The following is a 19,645-nucleotide window of genomic DNA, read 5'->3' as shown; positions in this document are numbered from 1 at the left end:
TGGATCAACACTGATCCAAATTAAAGACTACATTTACTATTTAGTACTGCAAAATAATTTCCACTTTGTTCACACTGAAACACGGACAAATGTAAAAAGGTGAAATGGTTGAGGTTCCCAGCTCTAAGCACCAAGGAATAAAGTTTCTTGAAGTGACCGACTTTTTTGGCATGTGGGATCTTTGCAGCAGAAATCAGTAAGTTTTCCTCTCTTACTAATTAGTTTTTTCAGAGCTGAAAAAAATGGATTTAAAAGCCAGGAAGATGTCCCTTTTCTGGTCATCTCTGAATAAAAAGTGTATGCATGCTTTGTGGGCCTTTTGGTCCTAAAGAAATAAGAGAATTTGATAATTATATAAAAAAATAAATCCTACTCAAAGCCTGAACTCTTGATCAAACTTTTTTCATTTAGTAAATGACTTTCCATAGATTTCAGTGTTGATATAGATTTTCTTTGGTATCCAGCATATTTAGCTCCATTTTATTTACAATACTTTTGTTATTAGCCATAGCGCTGATTTTGTATGTGTTAATTCGCTCTCATCATTTTCAGGAGACAGCATGAAACAAACTCAAAAAAATTGATTTCCTAAGTAAGAAATACCTTTTGCTGTTTTCTCACAAAACAAAAGAGGAATCAACAATCTACATGAATGTATATTAAAACAGATACTTGTCTACCCATGTGTATAGCTTACCCTCCTGTTTAGCAAAGACATACCAAGTCTAATATTCTATTCCACTTAGTTGCTAATTCAGGGCTTAACTGTTCTGCCTTTAGACAACAAAAAACTATGATGAAAAAAGGGAAAGCAAGACTTTCATTATTTAAATTACTGTTTTGTACTTGAAGATTTAAACCTGATTAAGACCAGTTATTTAAGTTACTTTGATTTCAATCAATACATTTACAATGTAATTATTTTTTCCTCAGAAATTTCACAGTTGCTGGGAGAGAAAACAAAAATAAATGAATAATGGCAGAAACTGCAGCTAGGGCACTAAGGGGCAAGAAACTGGGCCAAAAATGTCGAAGTCCTATTTAACACTTACACTGTGCCTATGCCCATAAACAGCTTATTTCCATAAAATCTATTTAAAATTGACCTTCCAAGAGAATAGTTGCATTTTAATTGAACTCTCTTATCAAATTAAAAACATATTAGAGTAGAATGTTTTTCTTTTTTTTTTTTTTCCCCTTCCTATCAAATCCAGTGATTCAATATAAAATTTCTTTCTGGAATCAGAACCATTTACTAAACATGTCTCACCTAGTGTTACACATGCTTTCTTAAAAGCATCAGCACCTCAGCTGGCTGTGTTCTCACATATCATCAGACCACTGTATTAGTTAGGACAGAGGCAACCCATATTTGAATAAAGTAGCTATTGCAACAGCAGGATAAAGTTGGCCTGCTGATTCTTTTATTGAAGTAGTTTAGGAAAAAAAAAGGAGAGAGAAGAGAACCACTTCTGCAATGAGGAAAAATCATTTTGTGTACCGAGCAACCCATATGCTCCCATTGGAAAGACAGTACCTCTGGGGTAGGAAGAGGAGGTGAGACATTTTAAGCAGCAGGCAAATTTAATGCATGGATTTTTGCAGGGAGGCAGTGACAGACAGGTCTCCCTGGCATTGCTCATCTTTCATGGCATCTTCTTCTGCAACCCTGGCAGCCTCCACCTGGCTCCTTGGCTTCAAACTGGGCCAAGTGAGAGGGCATGAAGAGTGCGGGAGCAGAGCATGTGGGCTGGGTTTGCCTGTGACTTGGTAGGAGAAGTGAGCAAAAGAGGTCTGTCCTGCAAAACAACACTTCCAGCCTCACTAGGAAGAAAAAGTAATATGAACCTTAAACTCCAAAGGCTTTAGCTTCTAACATGCCACACTCCACTTTTGCAGGACGCTGCAAAGCCCAGCCTTGCTGGCCGTGTTCCTGGGTGCAGAGATCTTGGTGGGGGTCGCCTGTGTCCCACTCTGAGGAACAGGTCCCCAAACCCCACAGGAGGCACCGGAGAGATGATGGAAGGAACTCACCTGCTGGCAGGCATGTCCTGGAGCCAGGCTTGAGGCACTGGCTAGTCTGCTCCACCAGGACGTGCAGGCAAGCTGAGTTTGCATCGGTGGTGGGCACTCCTCACCATGCCCACGTGAGCTGCAGGGCCCGGGGGAGCAGTGGGACAGACTTAACATTTCAGAGGTCTAGACCCTGCTTTCCATCTCCCTCCTTCTTACAAGATACCACCAATGGCAAGAGTAGCAGCATGGGCTCATGCAGGCTACTGAGCTGGGTCGTACACTTTGGTGCTTGAGGCAAATTGGGGCTGGAGGGCCCTGCCAGGGAAAGAGGAAGCCAAGAGCCTGCTGTGACCCTAGCAGCACGAATGCATCACACCGTCCTGTGGTATTCAAGGGTCCCACAATAACCATGTGGAAATGGTACTCCCGCTGCAATGCCCTCACGGGGTAGTCCACGTGTCCTAACATAACAGCACAGCTTGGGTCTAACATCTGACTCCACCCCGTATCGCAAAACTGTGTTTAAGAAGCTTCCTACACGTTAAGGCTTGAATGCAGCAATGAAGCCATAAACGAACGATACAGGTACCAGAGCTTTATTAGATGTTTCACTGGGTACAAAGAAACTGGATTTTATATTACTCTTTTTTTACATTAAATACACATTCTTGTCATAAAAATTCACATTTGCTATACAGAACTGTAGGCATTTTTTACACAACATTTATTAAAGTACCATTGAATAGATCCTAAAAAGAGAAGGTGCAGCTCTGTGAACCTTTGTGGGCACAACACACAGGGAGCTCCATGTCCTCAGTGTTACACAATTGTCCTTCCCACCAAAAGGAGGAAAGTCATTCAAATGCATTAATGCTCACTGGGAATAATAAGGCTTCTGTACAGAGACCCTGAACAGTGTCAGGAGGCAGTGTGGCACTAACATTCTAATCATCACCTACGTGATCCTAAAGCTACTGATGACTGAGGCAGTCAAAAACGTAACAACTGTCCTGGCAAGCCCAGATATTTCTTCTTTTTCTTTTTGAAATTATATTTTTAACTATGTATTTTTATTTTCAATAATAACAATTACACATAAACCCAGGATTCTGCTTTAAGGATCCCAGCTTCACAGCAAAACTGACTTCAGCTACTCAAGGAATCTCTCCCTATCAAATTGAATTTTGTAGGACCCTGAGCTGAGGGAAGACACTAGTATGTATCATCTCACTGCAGAAAAAAAAGCCTAAGTGTACCTCCATCTCAGGACATACTCATTGGCATATCATCCAATCTGTTTTTAATTGGGAGGGAGAAAATTTATAACTGAATGCTCATCACCCAAGGTCAGGCCCACACAAGAGGACATGTGTACATAACATGGAGTGTGGAGATAAACCATCCTGGAACATCAGATGTGGGACACCACCATCTTTTAGCACCATACTTAACATCTTATAAGAACTTGTGGATTGCTATGGTGTACTGAGGATGACAAATATGTAATACTCACTCTGAGCAGTGTTGCTCACAGCTGGCAGTTAAAGGGATGCATATGCAGAAGGTGAGATAAGGAGCACTGAGCAGAGGCAAAGGAGAAGAGTGGGAAGATGCTGCATTTTAACTAGACAAAGATAACAAAGAACAGGGTCTGAAATGAGACTTCTGCCTTCCCTCAGTCACTGTTCAGGTGTGTCTGACTGAAGGTGACCTCACACCAAACATACCGTAAGGCAGGCATGCCCTGACTACTCCTGTCCAACCAGTCAGGCATGAGGCAGACCCTCTCTGAGTTCAGTACATCTTTCAGCATTACCCTTGGCATCAGGCAGAGGCATCTCAGACAGAAACCGTGAAGGGAGACCTAGACCTGGCTGTGGGAATGCTAGAGGGGTCATACCTGTGGGCAATGTAGCGATTCCTAAGTAGAGCACTAGGTCCTGCAAGACACTGGGAAATTATTATAGCTTTTTAAATTAAAGCTGCCATGGCTCCTGAAAGCAGAATGCTGTACATGGGCAGGCCCGGCCAGGCTGCTCAGCCTTTGACATTTATCATTTTTACATAAGAATTTTTACAGTCCAACCTAGACTGGAGCAGAGTTCAAAGCTCCTCCTGCGAATTTACAGCTACTTTCCAGCACTGGACATGAGCAGTATTGCACAGCATCCAGGCACTTCCCCAAAGCCAGGGTATCACCACCCTCCTATCATGATTGTATTCCAGAAGGTGAATTTTAGACCATTTAATTACATGTCCACAATTCCCGCTGGCATCAGCAGGAGCTGTGTGTGCACAGAAGTGATTTGACCTGTATCATACTGAAAACCACATCTTTGCCACCTTGTACAATCAAGGTAGTAGATCAGGTGAACATCCTATTCTTTATTTACCAATATGTAAGTGAGCTCCAAGTAACTTCAAGCTTAACTCCTTAGTGCTGAAAAGTGAGGGAGTCAGCCTATGGACAATCCTTGTTAATGTTTGAAATTAGAACTGATAATTATGGGATTTAAACAATATTATGTGAATGCATTAAGGCAGGTTACATAACTGCCCTTTTCCTTTAGGATTAATTATTTCCTTGTACACTGTAGACAATCCATACTCCCATACACACACATACCTACAAAACAGCAGCACAGTAAAAACTAAACAGATCACTGAACTCCAACATACTTGTAATCAATACATTGCACATACTATACAGCATATTTTAACCTCATCATTGGGTAAACATACACAATTCAGAACAACATTGACTGTATGTAACACAGAAGCTACCACTGAGATATGGCAAATACATCATATACACTATTAGCTTTTACATCACTGAAAAGGAGTTTAGAAGTTTAAAATGGTGTTACCTGAACTCCTGAAGTCACCAAACAGCCTACTCAGTTGCTAATGACTAGTGCTCCATATACTATATTCAGGATTAACAGCACTGGAGCTGTGTTTTCAGGACACTCCACCTTTTTGATATTGTGGAGTTAAGCTCCATGATTTTAAATTTCCTTTGCAATACACTGACTATCTGCTCCCCCTCATGCCAGGGTAAAGGTTTAGTAATTACTTTGACGTTAGTGTAAATGGTCTAGATTTGTATCAGTATGACAGAAAGACTTAGCCCAGCATACAGGATCATACTTTCTTTCTCATGCACATATGCATATGTATACACACACGTGTATGTTTGAAAAAACAGCTTGAAATGGCAGGACCTAGAAAACCACTAATGTAACCAACAGCAAAGGAATGCAAATAACCCACTAATTTTAAATCTGGGCTCCTGTGGTCTGATTCTGATCTTACCCCTCTCCACACAAGGCAGGAATCAGACCCCAGGACCAGCTGCTGTTTGGTCCGAATCACTGCAGGTCGGATCAATACCAAACGAAGACATCTCAGCTTGTGTAAACTGAAAAATGGAGCCAGGTAGGTTTACACCAGCTGAGACACTGCTTGGGTTGTGCAGCGCAGTCACAATTTTTCAAGTATGACTGAAATGAAAGAATCAAGTAATCATGTGAAAATGTCAGAAAACAATACTACTTGATGTGTATACAATGAACATAGTGAGGAGGAAGATAAGTACAGGAAGAAAAAAAATGTTTTAGTGGAGAATGACATGACAGTTTGAGTAAATAGGTGCTTATGAAGATCCATAGTGTAGACAAGTATTTTTCCTCTGATGGGCTGATTACAGTCATCTAATTTCTCATGCAAGATTCCTCATAATACATGTGTAGAAACCTCCCAAATGAATCAGGACAGAACAACTCATCTGACCCAACCCTGCAAGCACATTTCTGGTTGAAATCGAAGAGAGTTTTAGCTGCCTATGGGTGGCAAAACGGGGCTCTTGAATGGTCCAGTTGTGCTGCATAGTCCCTTCTGGCTTGTTCTTTTCTGGCAAGATCTCCCAAACAGTATCAACAGGGAGTGCATCCCTATCAGGACTTACAGTTTTGGGGCCTTGCAGATGAAATCACCAGAAAAGCACGGACAGTATGTCCCTCACACACCTTTTTGTTTTAGTGATTAAGGCAAGTTGTTTACCTGTCCCCAACATAAAGTGCTGTGCTTCTCCAACAGAAAGGAGATCGACAGCTAAATGAAAACATGATTTTTCTGATCAAAATATAGTATTTTGCTAAGATTTTTTTCCCCATTAATGAAGAAACTATATGATTTGGCTATTCTTCTTTTCAGAGGATTTTTTTTTTTGCTTTACTTTTATTTTCCAGCACCCCAATGACAATTAGAATAAAACTGATGCTAAGCGAACATTTCATAACAACACTAACAAGCTCAAGATAGCTCTCTATTTATTCATATATACAGGCACGTGCACACACACAACACACACACTTTTCTTAAATACAGCAGAACATTTGCCTTGAGTACATCTCTGTGTAAGCGAAAAGCTCAGTGTGCCTGGTGTGTGTTTGAGCTGGGGGGGTCCCAGGAGGAACTCGGTGCTGTTGATGCTCTCAGATTCAACAGAATTTCAGTCAGAATCCAAAAAAAGAAAGCTAGTTTTTGCTCCACCCAAGGATTCAGATTACTTTACTATATTACAAGCATAGGTTAACTCTTTTGACTATACTTAAGCAGCTGAAGGGTACAAGAAGAGTCTGGAAGCAAACAAATCCAGCTAAATGAAAAAATGGAAAGAGCATTTCACACCACATTGCCAATAAATAAGCCAACATTTTGATGTTTCTATGTGGGACACTCACATAGGGTGGGTTCAAAAGACCATACATGCTCATGTTTCATTTTATGTGTCTGTTGCAAGACTTTTGCTTGGAGAGCCTGTGGAAAATGCAAACAAAGTGCATCAACCCACCCCGTATCTTGTTTAGCTGTGGGTGAAAGCACTAGAGTCCTACCCCTTGTTCAATGCAAAGATGGGCTGCGACTCTTGGTAAATTTTTGAGGCAGTTCAGGTAAAGTTTTAATACTTCAAAAAACCTAACTGGCTTAGATCACAGATTACACTGGGGATGAGTCTTACAGTCCTAACCTATACAGAAAAAACTGCTACTGAAGGAGGCATCATAACTTTGTTAACAGCTGCACAGTTTTTTTCAACCAAATTTATAATACTTCTGTCCAGAAACCTGAATATCACTATGCAAGTGTGCATGGATGTGTTTGTGTCATATACATACATATAAATGTGTCATTATACTACACATACACCTAAATGTTTCTTTATAGTACACACACACACAGACTTTTTCCAAGGCACCCTCTCAGTACAAAATAGCAGCAAGTGTTCATTTTATTCCACTTCTTCCTAAGCTAAAAACAACAACAAAAACCCTATAACCCCTCCTGTAACCTACCGGTTTGATAAGACCATTTTTTGTTTTTCTAAACTCTGATGGTAGATGGTATTCCTTATCATTTGATAGAAAATAGCCATGCTCTTTTCTCACTCAACCAAAAGTTCTGGTAGTATCAATGGAAACTTGCCCTTAATCTTATCCCATAAAGCCCTGCAATATTTCAAAGAGCATTTTCCTTGTAAGACATTATAGCATCTATTGTTTTGCACAAATGAAATGTTTTGCTTTCCAAAGTTGTGTGCCTGTGCATTGATGTGTCCAGGAGATATGACTGATTGGATGGTATCCAGTTAGGTGTCATACAGTGGCAATGCTCTCATTTTATAAATCACTAAGTTTTCCATATATTTGAGTTTTATGTATGTTTCATTAGAAGTAGGATGATCAGCAATTCTGCTGCTAGAACAGTACCATTAAGTAGACTTCCAATCTTGTGTTATGCAGTATTATATCGCACAAACAATTTAAGGACTATAAAGTATTGTTATTAGCTAGAAATTGAACTACTACACTCTTTAGTACAGCAATTTTTCACTGATGAAACTGGCACTGATGTTTTTTGTAATCAGCAGAGAAGTATTGTGTTCGTAGCTGCCTTAAAGAGAAGCTTCGACTGCACTTATTCTTTTAAAGTTCAGTTTTAATCCTGCAGAAAGTAGATTTCCAGTATGGGACAAAATCCTGCCCGCCTTACAGTACACAAAGTTACTGATCCTATGCCCAATCCATGCCAGCTCCATGCTAAACATAGGAAAATTTCCTATTAAATTCAGTGGGCGATGGGTCAGGGCCTTACATAAGATTAATCCCAGGAGGAAGTGGTGCTCCAAGCTGGCCTAACTTTGTTCCTGCTAGAACCAGGGAAAATTCGCACTGGCAGTTCCTAGTACAGAGTTAGGCCAGCATCACATATCTGCTGACTTGACCTGGGCAGAGACATAGGAAAACCCCATTTTGAGAATGAAAAGCAAGCAGGATTTAATCTGTGCTCTGTGCAAGCTACGTAATACATCATATTTACTGTCCACTGATTATGTGTGTGTTAGAGGCATGGCTTTGAATTTACTTCACAAAGACATTTAAACCTGTAGCTCACTGATAAATACAATCAGTTAAACCACCTAATAGATGAAGTGTAGCAGCTTAAAATTTTCAGGTCAGATATACTGTCCTCAGTCTCCCTGGTGCACTGCTCACACTGTTGGGAATCCTGCTGTGGGCAGGCAGAGGGCAATATACATCCCATTGCTCCAAAAGCAGCAAATTTATTGGCACTGTTCATAACCATAGAAGAGACATGAATCGCATTTGGTACCTCATGGAAAACATGTATATGGCCTTCTTTTATCAAACACTGTAAACATGTTTAGTTTTGCTCTTCACATGAAACACAAATGTAAAAAAATGATCATAATTGATTAAAACATTTCCCCTACGCCCACCCACTAAAGTCCTAAACACCTCAGTGTGTTATAGGAAGATTAGTGTTTTACAAGATAATTCTTTTAAAATGTAATCTTTTTTTTTCAATTCTAAATAGCACAGCAACACACATATTATAGTACTATCAAGTAGTGTCATCTTCACCTTCATCCAGGGCATAGTTGAGCTTTATGACTGTGCTGATAAAGTCACCAAGTTCTACAAAATCTGCAGTGATAATATTCACACCACTTTCTCCTGGTTTCTGAGTTCGGACCCACTGCATCATTGCAGGCAGAGCCCTAAGGAGAAAACAGGAACAATAATTACTTATAAAGCAGTGAGACAAATGCATCAAGGCAGGATTTACCAACAATGACTCCTATTGATCTTACTAGCTTTCTAAGGGAACCATGTAAGAAAGGACACAGGTTAGTGCTCAGGCTTTTTGAAAACCCTTCTTTTTGTAATTTTCATTTTCTATGCAAATAGTATGTTGATTGCATTTCAACTTCTCAGTAGAAAAGAATGAAAGGAAGATCATGCAGGTTCACAGTAATTATTGATCTTGCCTAGGGGCAAGGGCATGGACCAGATACCTTTCCGCTATCATTTGGCCTTATGACTCCATGGGAACTGTTTATGGAAAAAGAATTAATGGAGAACTCAAGCCATTTGCAAAGCATGCCTGACATTCAAGGAAATACCAAAAATAATATTTTGGGGGACACTGGAGCAACCATGATTTCTACAGTAGAAGTACAGCATTTACCGAATACCCTTTCTTTCCCAGTATTAATATCCTAGCCATGAATTATATTTAATCATAAACCAGTGGTTAGTAACTGAAATAAAAAGCACCACAGTCATATTGACTCTTTTCTAACATGGTGTATTTTTATTATGTCAGACCCTAAGCACAGGAATACTGAGGTGTAAAAGATGTCTGCCTAACTGGGTTTGTGAGTATAAAGAAATTTTTCTGATCTCATGAGAATATAAGCTAATGATCACAAGAAATATCTGTGGGAAAATAAAGGGCTCTCCAGTCCTGCTGAGGAAGTCAAGCAGCAAGATCCACTTTTCAGAAGACAGAAGTTAACAGAGCTCCAAAAAAAAAAGGTACAGATTTTTCAGAGGAAGGGTATTTTTGAGAGAAAGGGTAATTGACCATTGAAACAAACTCCCAACGACTGTGACAAACTCTGCAGCACTTGGAGTCTTAAATCAAGCCTGGATGTCATTCCAAAAATACACTCTCGGTCAACCTCAAGCTGCTGAGTTAAATAAAAGAACCTATGGACTGGGCAGGGCCACAGTCAGTTTAGGTGAACATTGTGTTCTCCCTCTGCTCTAAAATCCATAAATCTGTGATTCCCCCTCAGCCAGCATGTTGTACAGCCTTTTTCACAGAGGCAAGGTACATGTAAAATTTTGGTCAGACAGGAATTTAAAACAAGCTGAACATGCTGAACCTAAATCTGCTCCCAAAAGCTTTAAGAAAACACATCCAAAGAAAAGAGAACTAGTAGCAAACACAGATTGTACTTGTCAGTGGCCACCAGAATCAGTCATTTTTTAAAACAGTACAGAAAAAACCCAAGCAGTTATAATTAGCCCCCTCTATGATTTTAGAGGAGAATGCAAAACTCCAAGGTTTTGCTTCAGCTTAAATCTACCTTAAGAAAGATCCACGTTTAAGCCCAGCAACACATTTTATTTCACTCATTGATTCAATATTACTGAAGCACATGTATGTATGCATACCAGGTCATAAAACTGAACTTAAGCACTCTGCTATATAAGAAACCAGCCAGCATCTTTAGATTTAAGTTTATGTAATCCTGAAAAGCTGCATTTTGTGTAACTGTAACAGGTACAGGTCAGGTGTTAAATATCCAGCAATGCCTGGACTGTTCGAAAAGATCTGTGAGCAACCAGAACCAGGTCAGATCTCAGCAGAACAGCATGGACCACCAAGGTGATAAAAAGCAGCTCAGAGCAGTTGAAAACTCCACTGCATCTTCATGTGCAAGAGATACTGCTAACACTGGACAAAGACACAAGGCTGAACTTCTAAGATGGCAGTATGTTGTCTTTGTCTTTAATATCACCCTGTTTAAGCTCAAAGACTTTCAGGTTTAAAGGTGAACTGATTGATTGTAGGCAGGCACAGATTTTTTTCTTCCTTCCTTCTGCGTAAGTTGATACCCTTGGTATTTTATGCCCCTTTGAGGCATAAATAATTTCTTTTGGTGTCCTTTATTTGTTCTGAGGCTGGTTCTGATGTAATTCTGTCACCAGACCATAGAGTTTGCTGTCTATACACTTAGCCATATAGACTGAAATTTCTTTTCCCTACTGTGTTCTTATTAAGCCAGCCCTTAACAGATAGTCATGCCTCCTTAAACTCAGTTTGCCCTGCCATTTCATCTCCAGTTAGGCTTGGTTGTTAAATAGGTTATTTATATTTTACTGATACTTCACACAGGACACAGTTGCAAGAGCTTTTGCCCATATGCAAACTGTTAAAGTCACAGGAACCTTTTGTTCATGAGACTAGAGAGCATTCGAAGATAAGTCAAAAAGTGAATCATATTATCCAACAAAAAGTTTATTTGCATAGCAAAGGCAAAGAACACAATCCTGTAAAAAAAATACCTGAACAAAAGATCCCACTGACTTTAAAGATTTGATCTAGGCTATACAACTCTGCTTATGATAGAAATTCATGGAAAAAGCCCATACAGATCATCTTCCTCCCATAGTGCCATCCTGAAAGTGCATTACATCAATGACTGTTAAGAAACCACACGTTGCTCAGTTTCAGTACAAATATTTCACATGCTCACAATAATTATTAGAATAAGCCTGCTTTAACATTTCTCAGGGTGCCTTTGTGATAGCAGCACAAACCTTGCTCACGCTTCCTTGTAATTTCCAGTCTCTGCATGCCTCAAACTAGTAATTGTTCTCATTAAGGGTTTTAGTCAGAGGAACACAAACCATGCTGTGTGGCAGCCACCTACATGACTGTGCTCACAGAAACCCAGTACATACCATGGTCTTTGTAGATATTCTTGCAATGTTGATAAGAAACAATTTTGCACATGAGCATAAGCAAGCTTCTCAGCTTGCAAAACCTAATAGCATCACCGCCCCTGTGTTAGGCAGGTCCTGCCTCTCCTACGGAGGATGTTGATGTCCGTGCTTAAGGGTCTCACCAAAGCTCTGGCACCAATGGTTCAGGTCCCAACCCTGCAAGGGCTGAGGACAGCCCAGCCATGTGAGTATGGGCCATGCTTGTAGATACTCAAGGTTATAATCTCTGCTGTTACCCCACTAACTACAGTGGTGTAGTCATACTGTAACTACATCCACAACTGCATTGTGCTAGCGTAGTGAGTTTTCCTAATAAAACACTGTCATGCTGGTAATAATGACAGCACTGCCACTATTGAAACTGCATGCAGGACAGGCTCTTGCTCTCCTGAGGGCAACCTCAAGTCTTCCAGCCCTCCTGTGCCTCAGCTGCCTCCACTGTAAATGAAGCAGTGAAAGTTGGATGAGTTGATCAGGAGTACTACTGGCCTCAGACATATGTTGTGAGGTTTCAGTGCTGTGAGTAAATGTTCTGAAGGGCAAACAAGATGAAAAGTCCTACATTAATGTGCTACAAACAAAGAGCCAGGCAGCTGCGAAAGCTGACAGACACAGAATGCTGTCAGTCCTTAAACTTACTGAAGTTGGCTGCGTCCCACAGCTGTGCAGTCCAGCCCTTGCGGCCACAATCCCGGTTCTTGGAAAGAATCACTTCTAACTCCTAAGGGTTGCAAAAGCCACCATGTAACACTGAGCCACACACACAGAAGAGTGCTGCTTGCCTTAGCCTAGAGCCAGGGAAGAGAGAAGGTGTGCTCATCAGCAAAACCTGCATGGGGAGAAAGAGGAGTCTCCTCCTCTCACCCCCACTACCTAAGGCACTGTTTTCACCCCACTGCAGCTCCACTGACCTGGGTCAGGGCTGGCCAGGTCTGACACCCCCAGGCCAGTGCAGTACTGCCCTACAAACCAGGATCTGAAGTTGTCCCCTTTTTCCATGTCCCTGGCAGGAGGGGAGGGCTATCGGCATGAGCAGGGCAAGGAGGGGAAAGCCACAGGACTGGGGGGCTTGAGCAGTGGTGGGGAAGGAGGGGAACGGCATGTTACCTGGGTTTGACTACAGATTGGGATCAGTAATCTTGGTGAAAAATCTTCTGTCCTGAAGGAGTATGTAGAAGATATCATCTATTTGCACTGACTGGGAACTAGGAGGTACCAGACTGCTGCCCCTCACACCCAGGAGGGTGAGAGCAGGGGGATGAAAGCGATGTGACCGACTGCGAGGTGGAAGGACCTTGTGGGAAGGGCTATGGTCCCATCCCAGCCCAACACCACTGCACCCCGCCACCCACGCTACCCAGCAGCCTCCCGTAGGGCTCCCCGACTTGCCAAAAAGTCTCCATGAGAAGGGGGAGAGCGGAGGAGATCTAGGCTGTAGGGACCTACCTACGCTGGACAACACAGTGTCATGCAGAGATATTTGATGTGGCTATATGTCTTCTGAGACTAGCTTTTATCTCTAAATGGCACCTCATTAGGTCAATCAGAGGTACTCGTCATTTGGGCATGGCTTGGGTATCAGGATGGCTTACATCATGCATGTAAACGTACCCTACATCACCGTTTCCAGACTTTTTTTGTTGAGAAGCCGTGTACTTTCTCATATAGCATGGCTACAGCTATTTTCATTTATAACCCAGTAAAACCTAAAAGTCTCAGCTTTGACAGTTGTTTTATTACCCCTATTTTCCCTGATCTGTTTGCTTGCTTGTATAAACAGAAATGCATGCAGATTTCTTTTTAAGTTTTTCACTTCTTTCAGGAACCATTTTCTGATGCATTAAAGAACTCAGCTGAGAAACACTGCCCTGAACTACAAAACATGCATAGCCCTTTTCAAAGCTATTGAATATACAAGACCTCTTTTTTTTTTAATCTATCAAAGATCTCAAGCAGACTCCAATGGTATTGAATTGTGTTTAAAAAATAATAATTAAACATCCAACTAGGTTCAGTTCAAGCAGCAAAACTGTGAGTCCCACTACAAGCTTTCAGAAAGAAAATATGACCTAACTAATTGCATTAAAATTTGCTTTAAAAAATTTGCTCTTAGGCTATTTTAGTTCAGAAAGAGGGGTGGTGTTTTGGTTTTTTTTTTTTTAATGCCTGAGTCATCAAAGCCTGACAACGTGACAGAAGACTAACGACAGCAGCGCTCTAAGACAGGACCTCCCGTGGTGAAACAGCCGTTCCTCTCTGCAGAGCTTTCAAGGGAGAGGAGGAGGAAAAGCAACTTTGTGAATGCAAAACAAAAGGGCTGTTCACTGTTCAGTGAGTTTGATCACTAAAGGCAGAGAACAGGTTTTCTTCTGGAGTGCATGGAGCCAGTACAACCGAATCCAGAGTGAGAAACTGGTCTCATTTACAGAGTGCGATGCTGCCTAGCATTCAGTGCCCATTACCAGTAACACCAGCGAGAACTGAAGCAAGTCCACTTGCTCAGGGCAAAGTGACATATGGTATTTCTTCCGTCTCCAGCAAAGTACACACACTGCCTCCCTGCAGCCTTTTGCAAATACGTGTTACTGTTCAAGAAAAACAGCACTTCTCTGCAGGACAATGTACTCACACAAGCCTGAATCTGAAATCCTCTACTCTTTAACTTTTCCCCCCTCCATCCAATTCTACCCACACTCACAAGCACACTGATTAATTCTGGAGCCATAATTCAGCACACACTGACTTCGGCTTTTCAAGGATGCTGAGAATTCATCGCTCCAGTGGGAGCAGTGGATGTCTCGCGTGTCACTGAATCATAAAAAGCATGACTGGAAAGAACCTTGAAAAATCATTCAAGTTCATCCAGCCCATCCTTGGCAGCATCAACTACACAAAGATAACAATACAAACCACTCCTGGTAAATGTTCAGTTTAATCAGTACTTACAAGCCCCAGTGATGGAGGTATCACAACCTTTCCTCAGTATTCAGAGCATCCCTATGTAAATATCCTTATACAACCTCATTAGTTTCAACTGGAGTACCCACAAATAGATGCCACCAAAAATAATGGCATTAAGGTGTGCTGCTCAAGAGTGGTCACCATGTCCTCACTCTGATCCTGCTAAAGATTTACTGTTCATCAGTAAATAAGCTTCCCTGCAGAACATGAACCTTAGGCACCATTCCACAGTACATCATTCTACCATAATTTTCTCTGTGGCAAAACTAGTTTAAAAGGTCCTTTTCTTTCACATGCCAGCTGTTTGTTTCTGCTCCCTGATCAAAATTTACCATTCTCTCAGTTGTGCTAATAGACCTGTAGGGACAAAATAAAAACCAGCACATGAAAATAGTCTGGATTAACAGAAACAAATCAACCATTTTTGCTCTCCCTCTGTCCCAAATGGCCCAGTTCATTGATGAGATTTGATTTATAACAGGACCTCCCAAATTGTTGGATCAACACAACCAAGGAACAAATGAACTGAAGCATAGAGATTTACATGAGCTCGGCATGAAGGGGCTGGGAAGGAACTCCTTAGACTTACTTCCTCACCCCTCAGATCCTCTCTAGGCAGCAGTAGTGTGGCCACAAAATTGGCATTACCAAGGCCAGACTGACTAGAATAGGAAAATTTGGGCAACTCTGGGTGAAATTTTATTATTAATAGTCTCGAAGGCACACAGGTGGGAATTCCTTTCCCCGGATCCTGAATGGACTTTACACTGCCCATGAGCAGTCGTGTTGCAAGAACTACCTACATTAACGTCCAACAGCCCTGGATTTATTCTTCTGAAATGGTTATCTATAATTCAGTCATCTCCAATTGCTTTATACAGTTTGGAAATGCATCTAATCAGATTACACAGACTACCGTGCTGGGGTCAGATGAATATTTTAACATAATTATCATAGTGCTGTACTCTGCAGAGTCACCAGGGGCCAGATGTCTTCGCTCTCCTGTTGAGCTGTTGTTGGCTTTCTGGGTTTCATTTTTAAGGGGAAGCAGAAATGAGCTCAAAAGGGCCATTCCTGTCCTCCCTTCAAAGAACATTTCAGCTGAGTTTATTGAACCTACACCTCTATGCCTGTACAAAAATGCAATGGAATATTTAATACCAGCAAATGATGGTTCTGGAGGTGATTAATGTTCAACATCCTATTTTTCCCCGATTCAGTGTTTTTAGCCGTTGCACCTAGGGCATTAACTAATAGCATTAGGAATGCAGACAGCAGCAAAAGGACTCAGCAGACCCTGTAATATAAAAGATCTCATTAATGAGGCAACTCTAGTATTTTGGCTACTCTCTTGGTCAATGTAGTAGGGAATTAAAGAGGGCAATGCCAGAGCTAAAACCGTCAACTGCTACCACACAAAGTGAGGCATTTAGCTTTTACATCATGACTGAAGAAGGCCTTATAACACATGTAGTTATGCTACTATGGACAAATACATGATAGTCCACGGATTAACAGGAAAACTGCTGTCTGCCATGAGGATGCCTGTGTTCAGAGGCTGGCTTTTTGCAGTGATCAAGCAGATCAAGTCAGACAAGGTCATCAACTGCTCTTCTAATCTGGACTTGTGCAAAGCATTTGACACCGTCCGGCATGACATCTCTAAATTGCAGACACAGGGATTTGACAGATGGACCACACTCGGTGGATAAGGAATTGGCTGGATGGTTGCACTCAAAGAGCTGTGGTCAATGGCCTGATGTCCAAGTGGAGAGCAGTGACGAGTGGCATTCCTCACAGTTGGTACTGGGACTGATGCTGTTTAACATCTTTGTCAGCAACACAGGCAGCGGGATTGAGTACATCCTCAGCAAGCCTGGCAACGACACCAAGCTGTGTGGTGCAACTGACACACCTGAGGGATGGGATACCATCCAGAGGGACCTTGACATGCTTGAGAGGTGGGCCTGCGCAAAGTTCATGAAGTTCAACAAGGCCAAGTGCAAGGTCCTGCACCTGGGTCGGGGTAACTCCCAGTATCAATACAGGCTAGGGGTTGAAGGGATCAAGAGCAGCCCTGCAGAGAAGGACTTGGGGGTGTTGGTTGACAAGAAGCTCAACATGACCTGACAATGTGCATTTGCAGCCCAGAAAGCCAACCGTGTTCTGGGCTGCATCAAAAGAAGCATGACCAGCAGGTCCAGGGAGGTGATTCTGCCCCTCTACTCCGCTCTTCTGAGACCCCACCTGGAGTACTGCATTCAGCTCTGGGGCCCCCAACATAAGAAGGACATGGACCTGTTGGACCGAGTTCAGAGGAGGGCCATGAAGATGATCAGAGGGCTGGAGCACTTCTCCTATGAAGACAGGCTGGAGAGTTGGGGTTGTTCTGCCTGGAGAAGAGAAGGCTCTGGGAAGACCTTACAGCAGCCTTCCAGTGCCTAACGGGGGCCTACAAGAAAGGTGGGGAGGGACTTTTTACAAGGGCATGTAGTCATAGGACGAGGGGTAATGGCTTTAAACTAGAGGAGGGTAGATTTAGATTAGATGCAAGGAAGAAGTAAGTTCTTCACTGTGAGGGTGGTGAGGCACTGGAACAGGTTGTGCAGAGAGGCTGTGGATGCCCCATCCCTGGAAGTGTTCCAGGCCAGGCTGGATGGGGCTTTGAGCTACCTGGTCTACTGGAAGGTGTCCCTGCCCATGGCAGGGGGGTTGGAACTAGATGATCTTTCAGATCGCTTCCAACCCAAACCATTTTGTGATTATATGATAATGTCATCTCTTTGAAGATCACATAGGGGAGTGTCCCGGTTTCAGCTGGGATAGAGTTAATTTTCTTCCTAGTAGCTGGCACAGTGCTACGTTTTTGAGTTAGGTGTGAGAAGAATGTTGATAACACTGATGTTTTCAGTTGTTGCTAAGTAGTTTTTAGTCTAAAGTCAAGGATTTTTCAGCTTCTCATGCCCAGCCAGCGAGAAAGCTGGAGGGGCACAAGAAGCTGGGACATGACACAGCCAGGGCAGCTGACCCAAACTGGCCAATGGGTATTCCATACCATGGGACATCAGGTCTAGTATAGGAACTGGGGGGAGTGGGGGTGGGGGATCGCCACTCGGGGACTAACTGGGCGTTGATTGGTGGGTGGTGAGCAATTGCATTGTGCATCATTTGTATATTCCAATCCTTTTATTATTACTGCTGTCATTTTATTAGTGTTACCATTATCATTATTAGCTGCTGCTTTTCTGTTCTATTAAACTGTTCTTATCTCAACCCATGAGTTTTACTTCTTTTCCCCATTTTCTCCCCCATCGCACTGCAGGGGGCGGGGGGGGAGTGAGCGAGTGGCTTCATGGTGCTTAGTTGCTGGCTGGGGTTTAAACCACAACAGGGAGAAACATCTCCCATTTTCTTAACAGTGGTACAAGTCTTAAGCCATGAAAAATGGAAGGGAACAGAGAGATCCGAGTGCTGTTCAGACATCATTCCTTTCAACCTCTTGTGGCCCAAACAGAGATAAGCCTGAACACTCATTCACACAAGTGCCTGCATGTGGCATAGCTTACCTGCTTGAGACAGCTGGTCCTGGTCCCAGTTCCACACAGAAATCTGACTGTTCAAGAAATGCCAAGAAATTCACAGAAATTACAATAAGCATGGACTATAAAAATGGGAACTGGAACTTATTCCACTGCCTGTGAAACAGAGAAAACCTCTGCTTTATATAAGAAAACATCTGTCACTGATCAAGGGAATAGCTACAGGTTTGTGGATTTTTCCCCCCTATCCTCTAGTTCTTTAAAAAAAGAGTTATGATTGAGTCATACACTCATTACACTTGAATCCACTGTATTAAAGCATTCAAATCAAGTGTTAGAGGTAACTGCAGAGTGGGAACTGCTTTGTCACAGGTGTATGTTGTAGCCAGTAGTAGACCATTCATGGCCAAGTCTTCCTCCAGCAGACTCAACCAAGGGCTTCGTTTTCTCCAAGGGTGGCCACCATGTGTCATCTGGGACCTTTCAAAGAGCTCCTCCTGCTGAGGAGCTTGGTAGGGGACTCCAGGTACAGACCTGCCCAGCTGCTTCCCAGTTCACAGTTTCACTTGCTGCTGCTGGCTCGGCCCAGAATCTTGGAACACAGATGAATTAGCAGAGTGATTCTGAAAATCTCACTTTGAATAACTGGAAAAATTAGTAAAAATGTAGATATCACTACCAGGGAAAGCAGAGCAGCTAGGTGGAAGGCAGAGTTTATTTAAGAAACTTCTGGCTGCCAGCACTATCACTCCACTGTGTGACCTGTAACAGAACTTCACACATCTTGCACAGTTTCCACTGAAATACATACTACAATAAATCTAAATTACTTAATTAGATAGGTAAAATATGGGTATTTTTTCAGCCTAATAGTGTAGCCTGCAAAATTAATGTTTTCTTCCTGCAGATGCTTCAAAATTAAACTAAATGTCACCTATATTTGAATCCTTTGCTATTGAATGCAGAGCAAAGCAATTTCCATTTTCTTTCAGATAAACAGCTCTAAGTGGTTCTAATTTTTTTGTTCCATCAAATGGAGATATAAAGTCAGTCGGCAGTGGCAGAGAACAGACAACCAAAGTATACGATACTGCACACAGCCGTTTTGTGATAGTACTTTGTTCAGTATATTCTACAATACATTATTCAGACAGACATACTGTGGAATAATTTATATTGAATGTAATGTTGAAAAATGCAAGAAAAATAACCATACTCAAATCAGAGAAAGTTGCAGTAAAGAGA

At 42.0% G+C, this 19,645-nt stretch overlaps 1 protein-coding gene across 1 annotated transcript in view; it reads right to left on the bottom strand.

The window, feature by feature from the left end:
* Nucleotides 1-2,596: 2,596 nt before the first annotated feature.
* PLCXD3 (phosphatidylinositol specific phospholipase C X domain containing 3) overlaps nucleotides 2,597-19,645 on the bottom strand; it is an 88,387-nt gene continuing 71,338 nt past the window's right edge. The window contains exon 3 of the mRNA XM_030005086.2: nucleotides 2,597-9,100. Coding sequence (XP_029860946.1) covers nucleotides 8,944-9,100 — 157 coding nt within the window. The 3' untranslated portion in view covers nucleotides 2,597-8,943. The remainder of the gene's footprint in view (nucleotides 9,101-19,645) is intronic.

This window comes from Aquila chrysaetos, chromosome Z (assembly GCF_900496995.4).
Source record: "Aquila chrysaetos chrysaetos chromosome Z, bAquChr1.4, whole genome shotgun sequence".
Taxonomy (NCBI): domain Eukaryota; kingdom Metazoa; phylum Chordata; class Aves; order Accipitriformes; family Accipitridae; genus Aquila; species Aquila chrysaetos.
Note: the sequence above shows the minus strand (reverse complement) of the source record. Positions and strands in the feature narration are given on the sequence as shown.